This window comes from Haliotis cracherodii, unplaced genomic scaffold (assembly GCF_022045235.1).
Source record: "Haliotis cracherodii isolate W230 unplaced genomic scaffold, xgHalCrac1.p SCAF_3, whole genome shotgun sequence".
Lineage (NCBI taxonomy): Eukaryota > Metazoa > Mollusca > Gastropoda > Lepetellida > Haliotidae > Haliotis > Haliotis cracherodii.
The window spans coordinates 24,689,430-24,713,473 of NW_027266286.1; the positions used below are offsets into that span (position 1 = coordinate 24,689,430).

Genomic DNA, 24,044 nt, shown 5'->3' on the forward strand with positions numbered 1-24,044 from the left:
CGCACTGATTAACATATGGATAGTATTTGTCGCAGAGCACCGCGATGTCACTGTCGATCATTTCCCAGATTACAGTTTGTGTATTATTCATATTCGGGACTCATTGTGACCAACCGATCAATAATTTAGCAGTACTGAATTCTGGGGCATTTTCTGTTCTAGAATCCCAATTAACATATATGTGTATGAAGTGTCTTTGGCATTTGTCATGATTAACACATTTTCATTACAACTTCAAATAAGGTATGTTTGCAAAAGACATGAAGAGCAGTTGGTATTTGTAAACTGACATATATTGTCGCTATCTGGAGGTTCTGGATAAAAAGATCAGTCCCCATCAGCTTATGCTTGTTTTATGAGGCGACTCAGTGTATCGGGACAGGTTCGCTGACTTGGTTGATTACAACATATCATAGCAGCTTATTTGTGTGGATCGATGCTCATCATGTCAGTCACTGGATTGTCTGCTCCAGACTCGACTACTTTCAGGCCACCGTTATACAGCTGGAATATTGTTGAGTGCGGCGTTAAACAACAAGGCCCGTGAAGATCCGGGGTAGAATAGGCCTTCAGCAACCCATGCTTGCCGTAAAAGGTGACTATGTTTGTCGTAAAAGGCGACTAACGGGATCGGGTGGTCAGGCTCGCTGACTTGGTTGATGCATGTCATTGATCCCAATTGCGTGGATCGATGCTTATGATATTAATCACTGGATTGTCTGGTGCAGACTCGATTATTTACAGACCGCCATCATATAGCTGGAATATTGCTGAGTGCGGCGTTAAACAACAAACCAGCCAACCAACCTACAGGCAACAGTGTCAACGCGCCTATTTGAAGGTCTAGGTTCCATTAGACTTCAATACAAACTTGTGGACGCGCTTGGCTCAGGAAGATGGTCAGGCAAAAGAGAGCGTACACTTGAAACCAAGTGTGACCAAACAATTACAAACGTTATCAAAACGTAGCTAGGCCGAAACCCTGCAAAGGTAAGGTCCAAAACAGAACTTTCACACACCTATCAATTACATCACCATCGACTGACCCTTTCACTCACCGCCAAGCAGTGTATTACATCTTAAGTATTTCATTAGCCTCACCCGCTGATAAACTATTGTCATCTACAAGTTAACACATACACACAAAGATGATTAGTAACAACTGTTCTAAAGGCATAAGCACATAGACTCCCCACAGAGTATCTAACCCAACATTCGTCACGTTATGGCTGAAATACTGCTGATGTGACGTTAAATTGTACTCACTCACTCTAACCCGACATAACAAGCAAATACTAATACAACCAATACAATCAGAAGTTGTGTAAAAAATGATTTCAAACGGTAATTCAGTGGCCAAAAATAAGTACAACAGTAGGCACTTAATTTTCAATATTGTCAACACGCGAAAACATTACGATCAGCCCACACTCTACCTCCATCGTCAACTTGCGTCATATTGGACTGCGCTAACGTATAACGTGTAGCAGGCGCTGGTATCTTGCCTATCAACCATCACTCTGCAACAGACCTGGCAGTCGCTGAGCTATCTCAGCGTCAGCGGTGCACCTCATTACGTCCAGCACTACGGTTGGAAGAGTTAGTGTACCAAGTCTCCAGTACAACAGCACGCTTTCTCCGGCCATTTCGTGAAGCTTATTCAGTTGGAATGGAGTAGCCTAAGCGTTAGGAAACGCCAAAGGGACTATGCTACAACCAGCCCCCCGACCAAGACCTGTGACGATGTGTTGACGGTTTCACGTGTACATTTTACCAGTGCTTTAATGTAAAAAGTACAATGATTAAGTGCAATGTTCAGTTTGCTTCACCTGTGATTTGTTGGTTGAGAAAAAATGTTCAAGGACACTTAATACCAAATTGGAAATAATCAGGATTACGCCCATTGGAATGGTATGGTGTTTGTGCTTCCAATCTTTATTAATTATTGTTAGTTTACTTATATGGTATTATACGACATACGATGGATTGGTTTATAAAGTGGCGTTGTTGTTAAACGGCATGGGAACCATGAAGATCCGGGGTAGAATAGGTCTTTAGTAACCCATGCTTGCCGAAAGGCGACTATGCTAGTCGTAATAGACTACTAACGGGATCGGGTGGTTAGGCTCGCTGACTTGGTTGATGCATGTCATCGATCCTAATTGCGTGGGTCGATGTTCATGATGTCAATCACTGGATTGTCTGGTCCAGACCGCCGTGATATAGCTGGAATATTGCTGAGTGCGGTGTAAAACAACAACCAAACCAACCAATCAACGGCATGGATGAATAATCACATCAATCACTAGATTGTGTGATCAAGACTCGATTGTTTAAATAGCCATGGCCATATGGCAGTGGTATTGCTAAACAAAATCAAACTTACTTTTTAATGAAACTGTGAGAGTGGCGGATGATATCGGTAAGAAGGACATGCTTACCCATCGAGCTCTTGGGTTCAAAAATAACCTTTATTCATATAATGTTCATCCCTATTTTGCCTAAACGCCCTATGGAATCTATTTCGGCAGATATTCGAGACTGATTATTCTCTGGCTATGACTTTTTGAATGATGCGAGAGGTGAATTAACACGCTCAAAGGGTTGATATATATTCTAATCACAATTTCATTATATTTTGTGTCAGCAAATTATTCATCTCTTGTAATTATTGATTTAGGGGAGGTGGAATAGCCTTGTGGTTGGAACCGAAGACCAGGGCCCCGCTTCACAAGGCGATCTTAGCGTTAAGACGTTAACTCATATATTTTGACAAAAACTTAGCGTAGCGCAAAGACGCAGCACAAAGGCGCACTGGCACAAAGCGACCTTAGCTGTACGATGATCGTAACTCACATTCTTTAGCAGTAAGATCGCTTTGAGCAAGTGGGCTTTTGTTTTCATTCCCCGTATGGGTACAATCAATGACGCCAATTCCTGATGAAATTAGTTCTTATAAGGCTGTGGCAATGGTATAAGGAGCGTAAACCCATACTCACTCAACTCACTAAGATTAAACTCTTATACTCGGAAACGAAATTTGTGTGTGAGTTTGTGAGTGAAAAATGTTGTCTGTCTTGGTTATCAATCATTCAGGATAAGCTAACAGTGTGAACTAGCTGGACCAGTATTCTCGCGACTTGTAAATTTTCCATGGTGTCTAAATATTGCCTTACACTATCAAGGTGTCTACCTTGTCTCCCATTGTAGTGTTTCCTTATCACTTGCATCGAAAGTTATACGTTCCATATTTTTTTAAGATTTAAATAAGCTGTACTACGCAGAAATCACTTCATGCTCACATCCCACAAAAGTATCATTCTTAACAGTGGTTCTGATGTTACTAGACCTGTGAAGATCCGGGGTAGATTATGTCTTCAGCAACCCATGCTTGCCATAAAAGGCGACTATGCTTCTCGTAAGAGGTGACTAACGGGATCGGGTGGTCAGGCTCGTGGACTTGGTTGATGCATGTCATCGTATGAATGAAGTTATATCAAATTATCAAATTCAAGCGACATCAACCAAAAGAAACTAGAAATGGTCAGCATGCATTTTACACATTTGACGAGGGAAGCAAAGTAGCCGCTGAACTACCCAGTCGCATATGAGCTGTACATTCTTATGGCCAAACATAATCATCATTGACTATTGATGCTGTCTCTTTGGTCTTTTGAAGTGTACCGAGGTATCTTTCTCAAGGCATTGTCTGGAATGAAAAAAGGATCTGTATGCACTGATGTTTTTTACGCTGTGATATCTCATTTGAGTTTATATAGTGATTTCTTTGTCAAAACAGACACTCACTATAAAAAGCATTACCGGTATTGACTTAACAAAAGATATTGTGACATCCAAGTTTCAATCCACAATTTCCGCTTGGTGTAAATTCGTATTAAACTCGTCGTAAAATAGGAAATGGCTTTCTTCAGAGATTTTGTATAGTATTTTAAGCTTAAAACAATGGTCTTAAAACGAATATATTTTGTTATTGGGGTAGCTTTGCGTCTTCAGAGTGGTTTACAATAAATAACATACTATATTATTCATCCCCACTTAACGCAATTGCTACTCGAAGAGCTGTCTACCATAGGGACTGTGATCAGTCTTTGTAGTTAATGTATCTCCCTTAAACATCTATTTAGAACTGCATAAATTAACATTCTTGTGTAAAAACTGGTACTCGTTCTACTGAACTAGCTAAGTGCTCCACGAAAATGTGTTTCATTTGCAGTTGTCAACAACAGACGTTACTTACAACACAAACGCAAAGTGCTGACGTAGGCATACAACTTCACGCTGCCTACTTTCTCAGCACTGGTTCCTTCACAATGAAGAGCTGTTGGGCCATAGCGTCTTGAAGAATTGTCTAATTTCTCCGTCTACCGCAGCCTGTCTGTAAGTAAGGAGAGTTGAGCCTACCGACGACAAGTTTGAGACATTCAGTGACGGATGTGGCCCTCAACCAAATGGAAAATGTGTGTACAAAATCAGTTCTTGTCTCTTATGCTGATCTTCTATGACTTGTCTCAAGAACAGAGAGGTTTGCGCGTCAGTCGTGGCCAATGAAAGCAGAATAATGATCATTTGGGCAAAATGATATCAAGCCTCGGTTGAATACAATCTTGTATTGGCAGTTTAAAGGTGCACTCGAGGACGGACATCTTTAAGAAGCCGGTTTGTGTTAATGAGAATTCCATTTGTGTCGACATATAATAGCTGTGAGCTATTATTGGTCTCAGGATTGGATGACACCGTGGCTTTAGTTTGCGATCAGTTATCCCATGGTTAACTGTGATATACAGCTGTAATAACCCCGATGTCACACCAAGCAATAAACCAAGGTAATTTGTGCAGTAGAATTGTGTATCTCCACTGGCGTGTAAATCTTTTTTCTAGGAAGCCAATTCAGATAGATACTTAACGTGTTCACATTTTAAAGAGTATTTACGATGTCTGTGATCGGTAGTGTGTCCGTTGTGCTCAACTTCAGCAACGTCAGTGACGTCGTTGTCAATAACTTCTCCCTCCAAGACTATATCCTCACCAACCTTGGCTCGAAAAACATGGGCAGCACAGCCGGCGTCCTCCTCACCATCATCTACAGCCTCATCTTCATCTCTGGCACCATCGGCAACGTCTGCACGTGCATCGTCATCGCCCGTAACTCCTACATGCAGACGACGACGAACTACTACCTCTTCAGCCTGGCTGTGTCAGACCTTCTGCTGCTGCTGTTTGGTGAGTTAGCTGTTTACATTTTTTCCTGCTCTTTTACGTGATTCAAAGCAATGACTTCATAATCACCTTCCGTGAAGATCCTGGTTTGAATTTTTCTTCAGCAGTCCATGCTTGTCATAGGTGGTGACTAACGGGTGGTCAGGCTCGCCAGGTTTGGTTGATGCATGTCATCGTATCCCAATTGCGAGGATCGATTCTCGTTATGTTAATCAGTGGCCATTGAGTTCGGTGTTACACAAACAAACAAACAAACAAAACTCCACATTCGCAATTTGATTGTGTCAGTCAAAGTTTCAGAAAGGTGTTAACTGCCTGATTAGAAAGGTCACTTGACGCAACCTCCCATGGAAGCGCCCTCCGAATTTCGTGTAGAGGTAGCGTATCGGTGTCAAAGATCTCATTTTAATGAGATTGATACCAGTGTAGCTAGACACAAATTTATAACACAAAGTTGGACGTGTGCGACACAATAAATGGCACGTCTAGATACTGTACGAAAATATTAACATACCAGTTATTTTGGTATGAAATGCCGGGTATATGAAAGTGTACCCTTGACAATTGGATTTGACCAAAAATTGCAAAATTCAAAACGTTACAATGAAAACGTAAGTTCCAAAACACGTGATACCTGTATCCAATACATCACCATCGAATCACAATTTGTAGCTTGTTTTGCATTAGCCACCCTCAAACATGGATGTATATATTTTGTTCTTTTTCCCGGCTGTTTAGTATAAAGCTGATCAACTGGGTCTCTTTATCCATTGTAATAAAATCACGCCAAGAACAGGGGGTACCGATAGTCTGTATCTCTATTGAACGTGTACTGAAGGTTATTATCGGTGACTATCGATATTGCCGTGAATTTGTAATAAATGCCACAACCAACGGCTCAAGCATCCACTAGTGTGACCTCATTGAGTTGATCTTCGATATCGTAATCAATGGCTGTAAGTTCTGTGGCCTCATGTTTTTTGTCGCAAATCTCCATCATGGCTGAAGGTAACTTCATAGCAATTTCTTTTTTAGAATATTATATCCGGGTTTCTTTCTGTTCATTTACTTTTCCACACCACAAGACATTAGTGACTGACCTTTTGATATTCTGTCCCCCAAAACTCCCGAAAAAATTATGCTTCAGATTGTTGAAAAAAAAATTGTCTGGCACAAAAATACTGTTGCGATGAGTCAGCTTTTCAAATGTACAGGCTTACAGTATTAGTGAGTGAGTGAGTTAGGTTTAACGCGCTTTTAACAGTATTCCAGTTTTATCGCAGCGTGTCAGCTTAATGTGGGAGGAACGCCCGAAGTGATGCAGGTCTCAGACGTTTACCACTTCAGTGAAACCCACGAGCACCGTTATGGTGCTGACAAACCTAGAAACATAATCGGGGCGAACCGGGATTCGAACCCAGCTTACAGTATTAAGTTATTAAGTTAAACTGTTTCTGGTTTGGCAGCTATAGCTGAACAAATAATCAGTCTGCATACAAACTTAAAAGTCCCCGCCCCTCACTCACACACGCACACGCGCGCACACACACACACACACACACACACACACAAACACAAACACAAACGCAAACGCGCACACACTCCGAATAGGAAGAGATTAGCCCTTTCCAGCATATGCGCATGATTTAAGCAGCGTGGGCCTTAAGCTGCAGAGGTTGCAAGTTGTTGCGAAATTAAACATCCTCTCTAAATGCACTGGTGATTCTGAAAGTTGTTTATGTTGCCTTAAATACTTCTTGTCTCTTCTTTTAAAGACTTGTTTATCCTGGCGTTATTGGATAAAGACAACTACAACTCGTATTTCATGTTATTTCACCGTCGCCAATGACTAACGAATAGCGTCGGGACATCTCCTTCCTTTGCCGCTTTGTTTACACCGACGCTCGCTAATCTTTCCCTCCTCACGATTGGACTTCTGAACTGGATAGCTCTACTTTATGAAATTCACTTTCATCGTAGGTCTAGCAGGGGTATTCTTAATGAATAAATCGTAGTTTCGGGAGCATGCATTGATGAGAAGTCTAAGCCATGGGTCTCCGTGCTGCTTGGTATCGAGAAGAGCCATCAATCCCACAGACTTAGATCCGAGACGGCTCAGGGTTAAACGAAGCATGGGGATCAGACGGAGTGCCACGTGACGCGACTAATGTTTCTGGGATTCCATGTCTCCAGATATTGGTGCCGAGATGTTAATACATGTCTCAGCACGATGTGACCCTCTTGGTCCTACTCAGTTGGCTTCACATTTGAGTACTGCAAACTTTTTGGTTGAGAAATGTTGAATGGAGATTGGTTCTGGAGTCCTTTCGTGATACGTGTACATACACTTCTTGGTGAGAAATCTATTTTTTATCCGTCTCAAATTTGGAAGAAACGGCTTGGCGAAATGGATACCAAAGTACCAGAAAGTATGGATTCCGTATTAACGAGGGTCCAGACTAACGAGTTTTGTCACTGTATACAAACACCTTAAGTGAACCGGTGGGCATGGTTCAAAGGAAGGTCATGGTTACGCTACAGAAGGTCGCAACATTCCATTCCAGACATTGGAGCACAGTACTTATTTTATCCTTCAATATACCCGTGTCTCAAATGAAGGACAAAGTCACGAAACTGTTACATGAAAACAATTCTGAGGTCATCAATAAAAAAAACTTTCATTGAGCTGAAGATGATGAATATGTTTAAGCACAAGGAACGACGTGATCGATAAATGATGACCTGGACGTGTAGTATCAAACATTAAACAAATGGTATGTATGTGTCACGTTCGTACAGCTATCAGATATGATACGTAATATAACACAAACTGTGTGGTTTGGTAGCCAATCGGTTTATGTGTTGGGTCGTCACGCCGAAGAAATGGGTTGAAAATCCGAGCATAGGTCCAATATGTGAAACTCACTTTGTTTTCCACACTAAGGTGTGGCTAGAATATCACACAAAGCGTCCATTATGTTCATACAGATTATCATATGTTCATACAGATTACCATATGTTCATACAGATTATCAAAATATGTGAGAATAAAAGACACGTTGCAAGCTTAATGATTTTCAGCATTTTCCGACAATAACAAATACATGCAAATGTGGAAATGGTTCAATATTTGATTAAAAAGCGTTTCTTAACCGATAAACCTATCATGTGAAGCCCTTCTGTCAATCGTTGCAATGAGTAATTTCCTCTCCGACAGCCATATTTGCAGATGGAAGGCAGACCAATTTGTAACGCAAGACGAGAAACGATTATACACAACAGTTATAATAACTGTGATTGCTGTGTGATTGCCATCATGTCGAAAAGGGAAAATTGTACCTTGATGGTTTCCTGAAACAAGTTGTCAACCTGAGTATTGATAAAAGATCAAATTTGTATCGGTTGGTTTCTTAATGTATGATTTCCAGTGAGATCGGTGTACGAGTTAGTTGTTAGGCAAGTAATCCAATGCGTTAAGAAATCTATCACTGCTTTTTTATATCACATTGAGAGATTACTCAAATGTAAAAAAAACATTAATCGATACACTATGTAATACAAACGCAGTTAAAGTCGTGCTGTGAAGCAGATTACAAAATCGATGCTCAATCACTTGATTGTCGGGTCCAGACTGGACTTACAGACCGCCGTCATATAGTTGCAATATTGCTGAGTGCAGCGTTAAACAACAAACAAACAAAAAATATATTGCGAATAAATACAGTTAACCGAAAATTTGGCCTGCTGAGTCGATTTGCTGACACAGATTTTTGCAGTTTCGATGGAAAGAACTGACAGTCATTTATCATCCAATACCGCCCCGTGGGAGATATTGCTTTCGCTATGTTAACAAAAACGTCTTGCCATATTATTACTAGACATATCCAGATGTAAATATGATAACGTTGTAAGCGTGTAGCAAAACTAATATTCTCGCTAATTTGTTCTGTGTCAGGAAAACGCTCTGTTAGAAATGCAATGCAAATGTAAATGGACCATAGCTACCGGTCAGAACATAACTTGTATTCATAGGATGATCTTGTTCATGGGCCAGTGGTTTTGATTAATACCAACTGATGTATTTCTTGCGCGCTCTTCGAAGGAGATACCATTTTCTTGCCAAACCAGTGATTCCACTGACATTAGGGTTAGACAGGGTTGAAACTAAGTGATTCTGTTACAACCAGTTTTTAAACTTCAAAGCACATTCCTTGCATGCGGTTTGAATAGTGTGGCGGTACCCGGTACAGTACAGTACAGAATTCTTTGGAAGAGGAGCTGTTCGGGAGTGAATGTCCTCGAAACGAGAGTCTCACGAACAAGACTTCCTTTGCCTCACCACTCCTTTCAAATGCCAGTCATAACCTATCAGTTGTGCCTTATCCTGTTCACAACATGTGTGGCTTAAGACAAAAATAACATTGCTGTCAGTTATCCCAAACTATCTACGTTGTGGCATGAGGGGAATATGCAATAGTTTGAAGAATGCACGTAAATCCCAACTCAGGGGCGGTGGGGTAGCCTTGTGGTTGAAGCGGTCGCTCGTCATGCCGAATGTTCGATGTGTACATATGTAAAGCCCATTTCTGAAGTGCCCCGCCTTGATAGTGCAAGAATATTGCCCTAAACGGCGTAAAACTAAACCTACTCACTCAACGAAAGGTAAAGAATATAGCGCCGCCAAGGCACTGAAGCTCACCTTACATTTCAAGTAAACTGTGTGTTACGATGTTGTGAAATCTTTAGGAATCGAGTTGGGAAGGTGCGGCTCTTACTTGATTGTGTAACGTTGTCTGTCTGGAGTACGAAGACAGCATGATCGTATTGTTATATTCTTATACTTCGGAGATGGTAACAAACATTCTAGGGCTTGGACGAGTCCAAATTTACTACCCTGATACCCATCCCCTATTACCCGACCCTACCCGGGTACCCACTGCAGTATGTCTCAAGAGATAGGTGCAAATCTCTGCCCTTGACAAAATGTATTAAGATACACGTTTAAAACGATCTGGTCATGCATACACGGAAGATGACATATATGTCAGAAGGAATGGTGCATAGTCAGAAAGAAATGCGAACATCAGTGACTTGAAGTGTAACCAAATACATTTTTGTCATTAAACAATATATCACATGACTAACCACGGGTTCGGGTAGTCCTGTGAGTACCCGGGTCCTTCTCAGTACCCAACCGACCCGATTACCCGAGTTACCCGTAGCGGCCCTAAAACATTCATGTAATGTATCACTGCATTTGGTTTATAAGCATTTTAATGTCCACAACATCTTGCGGTTGATGGTGCCTAAAAGAAACCAATAATCATTGTCCTTTACAAATAGCTTTAGCCCGGTCAATGTGATAGTCTTCAAATTAAGATTCTCTATTCAATTTAAATAGAACGCTTAATTCTTAATTTAAATTGGAATGAGAATCGGAACTCCGCCAACCAAAGTATCACCTCCTGAGCATTGTTCTGATTCTTAGAAGACGATGCCTTATCATATTACATCATTGAAATGTTATTTCAATTAAAATAATAACCTTTTTAAGTTTCAGCTCTCGGGACATTATGTTTCCGTAGATGATGATTATTGAAGATGTTCAAAGAGCTAAAACTAAACCGTGATAAACTTATTACGCACATTCCTTTAATCTAACCTACTCGTTATTGAAGACATATTCATATAATGATCTGTAATGTTATCCACATGACCCTGTTAAAAGCATATGGTGAAATTTTATATTACGTTCTGCACCTATTACCAGTTAGCAGTAAATCTCTGAACCGTTTCCTAGTGTACTTATATGAGTCGTGTGTTAGGTATATGGTCTTTGGAGTCTATAAAAAGCGTTACACCAAAGGCACTACCAGCAACACACACCGTGCTTTCATTACGGGGATAATTGGGATTTAGACGATTGCTCTCATACAGACATGAGTCAATCATGCCCAATTACCTGGAGGAGTAAGACGATATTTCCTACAGCTCTATGTGGGAACTCATTGGTAAGGATATGATCTACAAGGTAGACACATGCGGTATTCATTTCTCTCTTTCATCGTCTCCACATACAAAGAAATATATGTCCATTTCCATGAATCACCCATCTGCAACACAAGATGTTATTGTCCATTCAGTGATGGTTATGCATGTTGGTGTTTATTTCTGTCTGATATACTCTACTTTGGAGTAGTGGGTGACCCAGTTCGATATAATTCGCTGTTCAGCATTGCATCCCTTTAGTGTGCCAGGAACCGGTGGTCTTGGTTTACCAAAGTGGTAAGCATCTTAGACATTACTCATCTTGGGCTTTCCTCCGTCCAATATAAAAACTATCCATTCGACGTTAAGACGAAATTACGATCTCACTAACCATATAGGTGATACAGTGCGTTTAAGTATCCATGACAATGCTTAAAGGGGGAGGTTTGGGGCAATGGGTAGTCCTCGTTGAAGTCATTCATAATCTTTATTTTGTTTGCTAACTATGGATATTATCGTTCTCTTATGTTCTCACAAATGCAGATCATGTGAAGATTACAACGTTCCACGGCATACTCAACCTGGTCATACATGATTGCACTTTTATCCCAAAGATATTATCTCACGTCACACCTGTCACTCGTTACAGGTCTCGTCTTACACCATCTTCCCAAGGCGAGGCAGTTAACTGACTATAACAACTCAGTTTCCACCCTTGTCGAACTTGGCTGGAATATTGGGTTATATTTTGGCTGGAATACGAGTCTATGCATAGTCTAATCAAAATCGCGGAACGAAATGGACTTTCGGCTCATAAACAACATGGCGACTGCCGTGCAGATTTCGGTCGATTGCAGAATTTGCAGAGCATGTGTACCGTTAACTGGGCGTGGGCAGATGATTTCCAAATCTTTTCAGGTTTTCAATCAAGGTGCTCAAGTGATTTTATGTACTTCGTGAGGTAAGATCCATTTTATTACAAACAAGACCTTGATTATCAGTCAGATCGCCTTGCCTAGGCGCCGCCATTTTGTTGGAAGCAGATGCGAGTGATATGAGAGGCGGTTTCAGATACAGAGGGACACAGGAGGGACATAACTTGTAATCGCCACTGGTGGTCGAGCCACGAATTTCAAACCTAGTTCGGCAAGGGTGGAAGCTAGCCTTTTACAGTCAGTTAACTCCATTGCCTTGGGAATATTATCTTACACTCGAAATCGACTCAAAACCATAGAACAATGTTTACAGGTTTTTACTCAGAAGTTGTTTGATCAAGGTTACAACATTCAAGGCCTCAGCAAAGCTTTCAAAACATTTTATGGAAGACATGTGGAGGACATTTACAACTTTGAGGCATCAGTGACAAAAAAAGATGTCCGATGCAATTCCCTAGTTTGACTAATACAGTATCTTCACGTATTTATTTGTACCAATTGACCTGCCTTTGCATGTGTTAGTGGCGGGTGCCATCGGTGGGGCAGGATACGCTCACCTTTTTGCGAAAACCTGGTATCATAACAATTTGATAGCACTTCATTAACACATGCTGATGAAACAGAATCGTACCATCGACTCCGCTTTATGAAGACATTTCTGTTGGATTTGGAAAGGGGTGTCTCAAAAGAAGTCACTTATCCCATGGTCGATGACCAGATGGTGGAAACACAAACACATACATACACCCGACACAAGTGTCAAAAATGTGGTGTCACTCTGGGCAAATGACTAAATTCAAAATGTGCCTCTGTTCACCCAGAAAGTGTACCCGATAGGTGTTGGATAGTAAAACCATCAGACCTAATGCCCGTAGGCATTGATAACAACGTGTTTTACATCGAAGTGTAGATTATGCAATGAATTTAATGAGACTGTCCAACACATTGTCAGTGGATGCCCAGCTTAGGCACAACCACAGCAGTGACATGATCGAGTGGCTTGATCATTTTATTACTGTCTTCGCCATGCTTTGGTGGTTTTGACCCAGAGGTCCATCCATGGTACGAGCCAGAATATGTAGACGGCGTCACGGAATATGAGTACAACATTGATTCTTTGGAATATTCCCGTATACACCCTCAGATCTATCCAGGCCAACAAACCTGATCTTGTCGTTTTTGATAAATCCAATGAAATCATCTATATTATTGAATGTTCTGTCCCTCTAGACACTTAGATTCAGGAAAAACATGGCAAACATGCGGACCTCGCTTTCGAAATGTCACGCTTGCATCCCAAGTACCAAGTTGTCCGACTCCCCATTGTTCTCGGTGCCTCAGGTTTGGTACTTCCCGATCTGTTGACTGACATTGGGAAAATACCCGGGTTTGATACTAGGAACACAGCCCTTCTGACAATCTGGGTAATGCCGAAGACTGCAGTGTTGGGGAGACTTCACATTCTCCGAAAAGTTCTGAGTGGATTCAACTAGGCAGCGCTTTCAACGTGTCAAGAACCGTTACATGGCATGAAATAAGCTCACGAGGTCAGGTTTGTTACTACGGCGTGACGTTACATTCTTTTATGTACGGTCACATCGACACATCTGATTAGATTGGGGAACCGGGGGGAATGTAGTCAGCACCAACTTGTCTTGTCCAGATTCGATTATCTACACGCCGCGATGCGTTTAATAACCTTCACTCACTCATGGTTCCTACCAGAGTGTGTGACTGAGTTTGGTCAACGCCGCCTTGAAATGTATTTCAGTTATGTCACGGCGTCTCAGTTTGAAAGCCCTAAGTATGGCAGGCCTCAGACGTTTATCATTAAAACATTTTGGTGAAACTCACGAGCACGGGTATGTTGCTGACAAACCTAAACATAAACCCCTTTTCCATAAACATAAGAAACAGTGCACGATTCCGACTGTATCATTAGCATGTGTTTATGAATCACTATCAATTAGTAACGGATGAGAAGGTGGCCCAACGGGGTTTCCCGTCATAAACACATGCAAATGCAAGTCAGGCCACATTTGGTATTCGAACCTAAGATCATATGATTCAGGCACCTCAAGAAGCAACTCCAGCCACATTTGGTATTCGAACCTAAGATCATATGATTCAGGCATCTCAAGGAAGCAACTCCAGCCACATTTGGTATTCGAACCTAAGATCATATGATTCAGGCACCTCAAGGAAGCAACTCCAGCCACATTTGGTATTCGAACCTAAGATCATATGATTCAGGCACCTCAAGAAGAAACTCCAGCCACATTTGGTATTCGAACCTAAGATCATATGATTCAGGCACCTCAAGAAGCAACTCCAGCCACATGTGGTATTCGAACCTAAGATCATATGATTCAGGCACCTCAAGGAACAATTCCAGAGCACGGCGGTGCTTTAGACGGATAGAAAGAATGTCAACATTTGGGAATAATAATAAAAGAATTATTGGGCTTATTGACAAAATCATCCACTCGCAAGTCGTATATTCCAATACTTATATGACTTTAGCAAGGTCAAGGTCATATTCAGATACCACTTCATAGTTGAGTAAGACAAGCTGCATCAATACAGAGGTGCGGCCGTCAATATACTGTCTACCACCAACCCTTACTCTGAGGGCGAGTGATTGGTAAGCAATTTCGATGTCACCAACTATCAATTTGGCCTTGTTGGAGTGTCGTTCACTTTCTCGAGGACAAGGCAAAACACCGTTACTTTGTAGGCAGGAAATTGCATTACTTTCTTAATAATTCCTTATCGATACTTGACAGCGGCGACCGTGTTCACGTTTGACCTTTAGCTGATGTCGTACTTAATGCATTTGGTGGGTGGTTTCGGTTTATTTTGGGAAATGAGGATTTGGAAAATTCCTGACAAATTACATTTAATAAATAATGTGATATATTAATGGTATCAATGATACATGGTTACCAAGTTTACAAACTATATGCTCTTTTCAGTCATACACGTTACGAAAAATGACATTTTGTGTATGATTGATTCACGGCGAAATCATTTAGTCAATGAATGTAATATCAATGAAATATTGAAATAATCACACCTACATGCATGCCATGCAGATGATGATTTTAATTGATATGACGTCAGATCCATTCCGAATCCAATGAGGTATGGGATATGTTGTCACAGGTCACAGATTTCCGAAAACAAAGGCAGAATCTGTCATAAAACCGAAAAAGCTCAATATGATTGACCTTTCAAAGTTTCATCTTCACTGAATTTTATTTTGTAAAATCGATTGCATATTCTGGTACGTTAATAACACCTAGGAAAATTAAAAGATCCTTTCAGAATTACAAGTTCGATGTTACCTAATCAAATGAGTCAGAAGACGTATAAAGATAACCCCATTTATATTTCTCTGTGTAAATATTTTTGCTAAGCGTTAGCACATTGTCAGTCAGTTGGCAGTTATTCATTTATTTGAAGAGCATAAAACTTATAACGCCAATTTGATATTTTATCAGCTTCATATTTTCTGGGATGAATAGCTTTTGAATGCTCCTGACATGGCGTGAAGGGCATGATTTATAGAGCAAGGCCCGTTACGTCGAGGATACCTAGTTTTCTTGTAAAGGTTAGGCTAGCTTATAAGATTTCCCTCTAACGGACAAAGGATTAGGACATACAGGCAGCTATCGCTCATGCCGTTACTTGTTCATTGGATTTCGAGCAGAAAATTGAATTTCTCTGACATAAGAGCATGTGCCTGCAGATAATACTTAAGGCAACTTTTACCAGAACTATTACGGATACAAAGGAGACCTATTTATAAACGTGAGGCGTTACGGGGGAGAAAATGGCAAGCGGAATACAATCTATTCCAGGCATTTAATGAAATATTTCAAAAGTTCCGTGGGATGCTTTGGGATAATGATGTTCGCATTTCCATGTGTATTACAAGAATAAGAAATTGTTATTGTATAATAATTTCAGCAGAAACAAATTAATATTTAAATAGTAATAAAGAATAACTGTTATATTTAGAAAAAAACGAAGAATATCATGAACAATGATCGATGTGAACAGAGACAATATGACGCCCAGATCAAACTTATTTTTTCTTTCAAATAATTTGAAACAAATTCTGCATTATCAACAGATGATTGTTTATTTATGAAACAAAGTGTTAGAGTCAAGCTAATGATTAATCGATCATGGAACATATTTAGACACATGAACGAGAGTTCTGCGCCTAACTAACACAATACAGAAGGCATCTCCAATGAGAACATGCTGAATAGGCATGACAAAGGTTTCAGCACGTTATGTTCCAGGGCTTCGGACTCCTGATCAGAAACACTCCAGGTTCCTCATCTCTCGTGATAATTTACCTCATTTCGAAGCAGACCCAGTTCATTCTATGTCAGGGGCGGTCGGGTAGCCTAGTGGTTAAAGCGTTCGCTCGTCACGCCGAAGACCCGGGTTCAAATCCCGACATGGGTACAATGTGTGATGCCCATTTCTGTTGTCCCCCGCCGTGATATTGCTGGAATATTGCTAAAAGTGGAGTAAAACCAAACTCACTCACTCACTCATTCTATGTCCATTCTTTCATCCATCAGTGCTAATTACCCCCGGCCTCCCGTTCGCCAAGTGCCCATTACCTTTTACTTATCTATATATGAGTACTGGCTTCCATACTGTCAGCTCTAAGTGTTGGTTTCCATGTCTGTTGCTAATCGCCTATCAGCGCTAATCATCTGTTGGCCTCCCTTGTTAGTTTCTACCTTTTGTTATCTTTTGTTGTCCTTACATGTACATACATATGCTCTCCGCCTCTTGGCATTCATTCACCTGACGAAGGAGTAAAAATACCCCGAAACGTTGTGTTCCTCATAATAAAGAAGTTGACATCCATAAATTCTCTTCCTTATGTGTATCACTTCTAAATGCCTTTCAAAGATCGAGTTCATTCTGTTCTGCGGTTTGTGACCAAAGATGAGTCTTGGGTCGCAGGTCTTACATTTCCACCATTTTAATTACAAGCTGATATGGTGCTCAAAGACTAAGGACTTTGACGATACGAGCCTGGGATTCGGACTAACTACCATCAGATCCCAACATGGCGAACAGACACAAATCTTAGACCTTCAGTGTCCATTTCTTGGTGAATAAACTAATCTCCATTCATAATTAGATACGACTGACGCCAACCGAGTTTCAGCTGAATAGACGTCTCCTTCGTCCACTCATCACTCACCTGACCGCCACATACTTACGTTTTTACTTTCAGCAGTCATTATTTAAACGTTTAAAAACTATAGTATGAGATAGAAAACTATTCAGAGAAATTCTCTATATTGCTTTATATATATTTAGTTTGACAAATTCTCTGAATAGTTTTCTAGATCTCCATACTATAGTTTTTAAACGTCTAAAGAATGACTGCTTAAAGTTAAAACGTAACTATGTATAGTGTTATATTTCCCTGACATTCGCCTTATGCGGGGGCAAAGAAGTGGCCCTGAAATGTTGTTGTTTGTATATCCATCATACTCCTTGTCATGTTTCAATCCAACTTCTAGATGTCCATGAAAACTGTCACAGTGCATAGAAAATATCTACATCTGACAGTGATCAACCTCTATAACGATCCTTCCTTCTGTGTGAAGATCATGAAAGCCCTATCATACAGATAGGCTCTTTCATTGATTGATACAGAAAGGTACCATTATTACTACTGACAAGTGGGCGGTGGAGGATGTCATTACTATAGTAAGAACCAATAGAACCAGAAAGGTGGGTCATTGGAACTGATAGTGTATAAACTCGGTAAATTAGGGACCTTCATTCCAGATACACGTTATCTGAAATACACTGCCGATCAAAAGAAAGTACCCACTTGTTTGATGGTTGCTATAAATGAAACAAACAAGAAATGGTAAGTGATGTATTTGATACAGGTATCACGGATGATATGTCATGCATCGTATGTATGTGTTTCTCACATCAGGCCAGCCTTGTGACGTTTGATAAAGTTTGTAATATTTTTGTCAAATCCAATTTTTAAGTGTATACTTTTTTTGCCCGGCCATTTATGTAATGGTCTATATCGACCCTGACATTTTTGTCCCTTGGTGCAGTCCAGTGTTTCTCACGACAAAGGAGAATCGAACGGTCAAAATGTCTAACTCAACCACTGTATATTGCTCATGCTATAACCAATGGTTTACCCGACCAAGACAAGATTTTATAAAGGGCACCGTGATACAGGTAGAATACTGCTGACTGCAGCACAAACAACTCTCGGTATTTCACGTAACTTGGGGTTCTCTACAACCACCTTATATAACACAGCAACAGAAGTTATGGGCATATGCTAACTCATTATATGCGGCCATAACCGTTATCACCTACTTGCAATTTGAAAATATGGCAAGGAGATGATTTACGACATAAAACTCAAACATGACTTTCAGCACACATGCAATTTTATTGCCGACATGGGTATTCGTTCCACTGCAGAACACGACACGCAGCATTTTTACTTCCAACAGTACAGTTCAATTTACCCATTGAACACTAGGGGGCAAATCAGAGCAGCTGGACTATTGACTTTAATGTTGGGTCAATTTGATGGTGTTTCCTTTTCCTCCTTCGTGATTGGAGTAGATAGTGTTACTAAAGCGGAACAATTGCTCAGCGGCAGAAGCTATAGCTAACACATCCTATTCCAAATGACTGAGATTCATAAGTGCATATAAATCCACTTTATTTGAACCGGAAACATTTGACCAAATTACCCATACCTTGTCCTTGACCTCTAAAGGCTTCATAACGTTTGACAGAGAATCGTATTAACCTGCCGGCTGTCCAAACATACCAACACGTTCTGAGTCGAGAACAGAGGTTAGCCAAACTACCGAGATATGTCTGTACGCACGCTTTGATTTGGCGGAAGCAACCAAACAAATTATCACCAGGGTTAATTGCTTGTTGTTCACTGTTAAGAACATTCCAGCTCATGTCTATTCATATTAGAACAACAGGTACTGAGGTACAATGTACATGTATATTTGGTCGGACTTGACAATGTCCGTGCAGTGGCAACCAATTATTTTCAACATAAGGAATCATATCGGGTGAAGATATTTTTATGTTGGAAAACAGGCAAAACAAGGAAATAGAGGCAAAAGTTGATATTATGACAATAGTTCAAGCAGGCAATAATGTAAGCTGCGTTCCTTGGGCACGCTAGAATTCCATGATCGAATGCCGGTTCGCACTGATTATATTACTGGGATTGTCAGCTCGTGGGTTTCACGTCTGAGACTTGCATCACTTCGGGCTATCTTCCCACACTGAGCTGACACGCCCTGATATAACTGAAAAACTGTTCAAACCGTCGCTAATTTCATTCACTCCAATAAGTCAAATGGTTGCAAATATTGCTCTAAGTATCCTATTCTGTTCAAGTTTAATTCTCTTTCAAATTTGATCCGATGGTTATGTTATTAAATGCCTGTTGTTTTTCCAGACCGGAATGATTTGAAAACAGTTGCAATATTTGTTTGTTTGTTGTTAAATGCAGCACTGAACAACATTCTATCCATATGACGGTGGTCTGCACATAATCGAATCTGGGCCAGAATATCCAGTCATATAACATAGACATCGGCCTCGCAATGGGGATACGATGACATGCCTCAGCCAAGCCAGCGAGTCTGACTAACTGATCCCGTTAGTCGCCTCTTACGAAAATATGCGTTGCTGAAAACCAGTTCTAACCCGGATCTTCATGTGGTGACAATAATTATATTGTCTCAATAGAAACATCCAGTTTATGCATAACGAGCATGTTAAGCCACATACATAATGCTTTAATTTGAAACTGTATATTTCTGCTTTCATTGCAGGCTTACCGCCGGAGTTGTACGCCATATGGGAGTCGTATCCGTGGAGATTTGGAGCAGCCTTTTGTATTCTACGTCACTCTGTCATGGAGATGACGTCATATGCGTCGGTTCTGACAATCACAGCCTTCACCGTGGAGCGCTACGTGGCCATATGTCGTCCTCTTCAGGCACACCGTATGGCGGGTCTGTCCCGGTGTCTCCGGATCATCATCTCCATCTGGGTCGTCTCCATCCTCGTGGCCCTCCCCTTCTCCATCCACACCCGCGTGTTTCACGAGCTGCACCACCCCGTCACCCACGAACCTATCCCAGAATCCCTCATCTGCAACATCCGGACGGAGTGGCGGGGACGAATGACGTACATGTTCCAGATCTCCACCTTCTTGTTCTTCGTCACCCCAGTCGCCGTCATTATCTGCCTTTACATCCTCATTGGCATCGCGCTCAGGAAGTCACACCTCGGACGAGGACCGTCGGATGAGATTAAATGTAGTAGCGGCAAAACCAAACCCCCATCCCAATCGAAGAGAGTCGTGATTCGTATGTTAGGTACGTGTCACCTTACCAAAATATTTTGGATTTGCTTTAGAAAGATGGGGTTTGTCAAAAAAAATGATTATTGCTAATGGTTCATTGTATACTTGAACTGTAACTTCTCAAACTACCACCTACACATTATATGTAATATGCTACCTTTTATAAAGGCGACTATGCCTGTCGTAAGAGGCGACTATCGAGATCGGGTGCTCAGACTCGCTGACTTGGTTGATCCATGTCATCGTATCCCAAATGCATGGATCGATACTCATATCAATAATCAATTATTTACAGACCGCCATCATATAGCTGGAGTACTGCTGAGATCGGCGTTAAACAGCAAAACAACAACAAACAAACAACCTTTTATGAATAACCACAATGTGTATACCAAGTTTCACATGAATATGACACGCTTGTCTTCACTTCAGTTGCTGTAACAGTAGCCTTCATCCTGTGCTGGGCGCCCTTCCATGCACAAAGGCTAATGGTTCTGTATGTATCAACATGGACCCCTTTACTGATGAACGTGCAGAGCACGCTCTTTTATATATCAGGTGAGATAAAAGCATATGTCAGTTGAGTGTAAAAGTATAATATTCTTTATCTATGAAATATTCAGTTTTTAGAACCACATTAACAGAGAGGTATATTCAGATAAAGTACTGAATGTTCAATTGTTCACAGATCTGGAGATACTTATAACTTTTAGTTCAACCGCATCCCGAGTGACAGATTAATATACAAAATGTTGCAAAGAGTCTTTGGGTGATCCTGGTACAGTCAAGCTGGTTAGGCTCATCATCAGCTTAGGGCCCTTGTCCCCTCTACACGCAGCCCAGACAGCGAATGGGACTTCTCCCAGGAAGCGCTAACCAGTTAAATCCACCCAGAATTTTTCGGAGAATGGGAAAACTCCCCAACACTGAGGCCTTCTGCATTATCCAGATTACCAGAAGGGTTGTATTTCTGGAACCAAACCCGGGCACTCTCCCAATGTCAGTAAACAGATTGGGAGGTACCAAACCTTAGGCACCGAGAACAATGGGGAGTCGGACAACTTGGTACTTGGCATGCAAGCGTGACATTTCGAAAGCGATGCCCGCATATTGGCTATGTTTTTCCTCAATCTTGTCAATCACATTAGTATCAAAAGGGACAGAACATTCGAAAATATAAATGATTTCATCAAAAAATGACAAGATCAGGTTTGTTGGCCTGGATACGTCTGAGGCTGTATACGGGCCTATTTCAAAGAATGATGTATTTATCATTTTCCATGCCGCCCTCTGCATACACTGACAATGGGTTGGACAGTCTCATTTAACACATTGCATAATCTACATTTCCTACTTATATTTTGATGCAAAATCACACATTGACAGTTTCGAGTGGGAAGTGACTGGTCCTGAGCAGCAAACAGAAAACCTTCTGTTTTACTTTTCAGGCCAGACTGCTTATCTGCACATAAACCCGATGCAGTGGTCGTTCAGCTAGCCTCTCTTTGATAATCTGAGTCTGGGCCGATTTGACATAGTACATGTACTTCGTTTGGTTGACACTCATTTCTGTCAAGCAGTACAGAACCACCAATTAATCATTTACATTGAGATTATGTCCCACATTCTTGGCTTGTTTATGAAAACTGCCTTGTTTTTATAATGAGTCTTGACATGTTTTTCAAGAGGATCATCAGACAAATAAATGTGAGCAAAAGTGCAGAATACAATTCTATCGTGAAGAGCCCACGCGTTAATCAAAACACGCCCTCCCATAATAACTGGTAAATATAAGTGATTGAGGGGAAGAGCGAGGGTGGTGGGATCTATCTTCTGACAAATGATTCTTCGACTGAGGGTGTCAGTACACTGAATCTCTTGTTTTGTCTAATCAGCAACCCCCCCAAAAAATACGAAAGGACGGGTATTTGTGGCTTTAACTTCATTGCGAACATTCAGCTTTCAACTGTTCTTTGATATGATCATTCTGGAGCTTGTCCCTAACCTGCAAGTACTTATAGGCCTGATCTTCAACGTTATGGTCAATCTTTGATATGATCATTCTGGAGTTTGTCCCTAACCTGCAAGTACCTATAGGCCTGATCTTCAACGATATGGTCAATTGTTAATAATATTTAATATATTTTTCACTTTTTAAAAAATAATGTTTAATGATCATGGAAAGGGTCTCGTTGCTTTTATTACATCAACCGTAAAACTGAAGCATCATTCTAATTCTAGATACCGTCTATTTCAGGTGTCTTGTACTTCGTCAGCTCCACCGTCAACCCTATCCTGTACAACGTCATCTCACGACGTTACAGAGGCGCCTTTAAGGAAACAATCTGCTTCTGCTGTTTCAAGGCAGGGTCATCCTCCTATACGAGCAGTGTGTTCAAGGGCAACCTGGACAAGCCACTCAAACAACCAATGGTGGTTGTCAACGCTGACGGTGATAGACTTCAATCGGCATACCATGATCATAATGCTTTGCTACATCCGGTGGCGAACGGCATTGTGCCAGAAACGTTGAAGACACGATTAATTGACGAGAATTTTGACAGAAAAATAAACGATGCCGATTACAACTACGCTAAAAATGTGAACTCCTGTGTTGCATGCGATACGTCTGTAAATGGATATCATTCGCCTAGCAGAACAGCTTTGCTGAAAAACGGATTTTGTGATGTGAGTCGTTCGTCGCTGAACTGTGTGCTATTAAAACATGGAACCGTGCTGTGAACATTATTCAACATCCTCGGAATGTGCACTGGTGTGTAATTCTGAAAATAAATGGAATTAACCTGAAACTGACAGGTGTTTGGGTATGTGATTCTCTTGATAAAACTCTTTGCCAATACGGCATCAGAGGTAAGATCAAGTAAGCATGAACAAGAATTGTGGACATCGCCAAAAATGTCGTTACATGTCGTTGTAGTTATTATTTTGTTAAAGTCAGTTAACGTCTTACGTAATTCACATGTTTAGTTAACGATAAACGTTCGAAATTTTACGATTTAAAAAAAGAAGTAATTGACCGATTTCGGTCTTATTTCATTTCATTTGGTGAGTAGTTCAACGTCATCGGTGAGTAGTCCAATCACATGTTCTAGTGACATTTAAAAAAGTCTTTATTTTCAGTATAGAAACCATGTGCGAAGAGCTAATGTATAATTTTACACACCTGGAAAGAAAATATGTTTCCAATGACATAACATACATGTGCTCATATATATACAGAGCAGCTCACTAATGACATGTTTTGTAACTGCTCCACGAAAATAGTTATTTGTCTACTCTTTCAACTTAATCCTCTAGAGCTTCTTCTTAGTGAACATACGTTGTTCTTGCATTACCCTTTCAGCCGGTATTGGTGATATCTTGGATATTTCTCAATATCAGATCAAGTTTAAGTAGATATTTTCCAAAAGGATCGTATACATGAAGATAAA

The 24,044-nt window shown here is 40.8% G+C and overlaps 1 protein-coding gene across 1 annotated transcript; it reads left to right on the forward strand.

Annotated features, from left to right (window-relative positions):
• The first annotated feature begins 1,449 nt into the window (after positions 1–1,449).
• On the forward strand, positions 1,450–23,379 carry LOC139473927 (pyrokinin-1 receptor-like). The gene is made up of 5 exons (XM_071256741.1): positions 1,450–1,911; positions 4,235–5,241; positions 20,057–20,605; positions 21,025–21,150; positions 22,850–23,379. Exons 2-5 carry the CDS (start codon positions 4,953–4,955, stop codon positions 23,332–23,334), a joined length of 1,449 nt encoding a protein of 482 aa, XP_071112842.1. The 5' UTR covers positions 1,450–1,911; positions 4,235–4,952; the 3' UTR covers positions 23,335–23,379.
• Positions 23,380–24,044: the final 665 nt, after the last annotated feature.

Bases quoted from the DNA above. Each gene is read 5' to 3' on its own strand.
- LOC139473927 (XM_071256741.1), top strand. From the start codon at position 4,953: ATGTCTGTGATCGGTAGTGTGTCCGTTGTGCTCAACTTCAGCAACGTC. The intron at 20,606-21,024 runs GTACGTGTCACC...TCTTCACTTCAG, and splicing joins AGTCGTGATTCGTATGTTAG to TTGCTGTAACAGTAGCCTTC. The intron at 21,151-22,849 runs GTGAGATAAAAG...CGTCTATTTCAG, and splicing joins CACGCTCTTTTATATATCAG to GTGTCTTGTACTTCGTCAGC.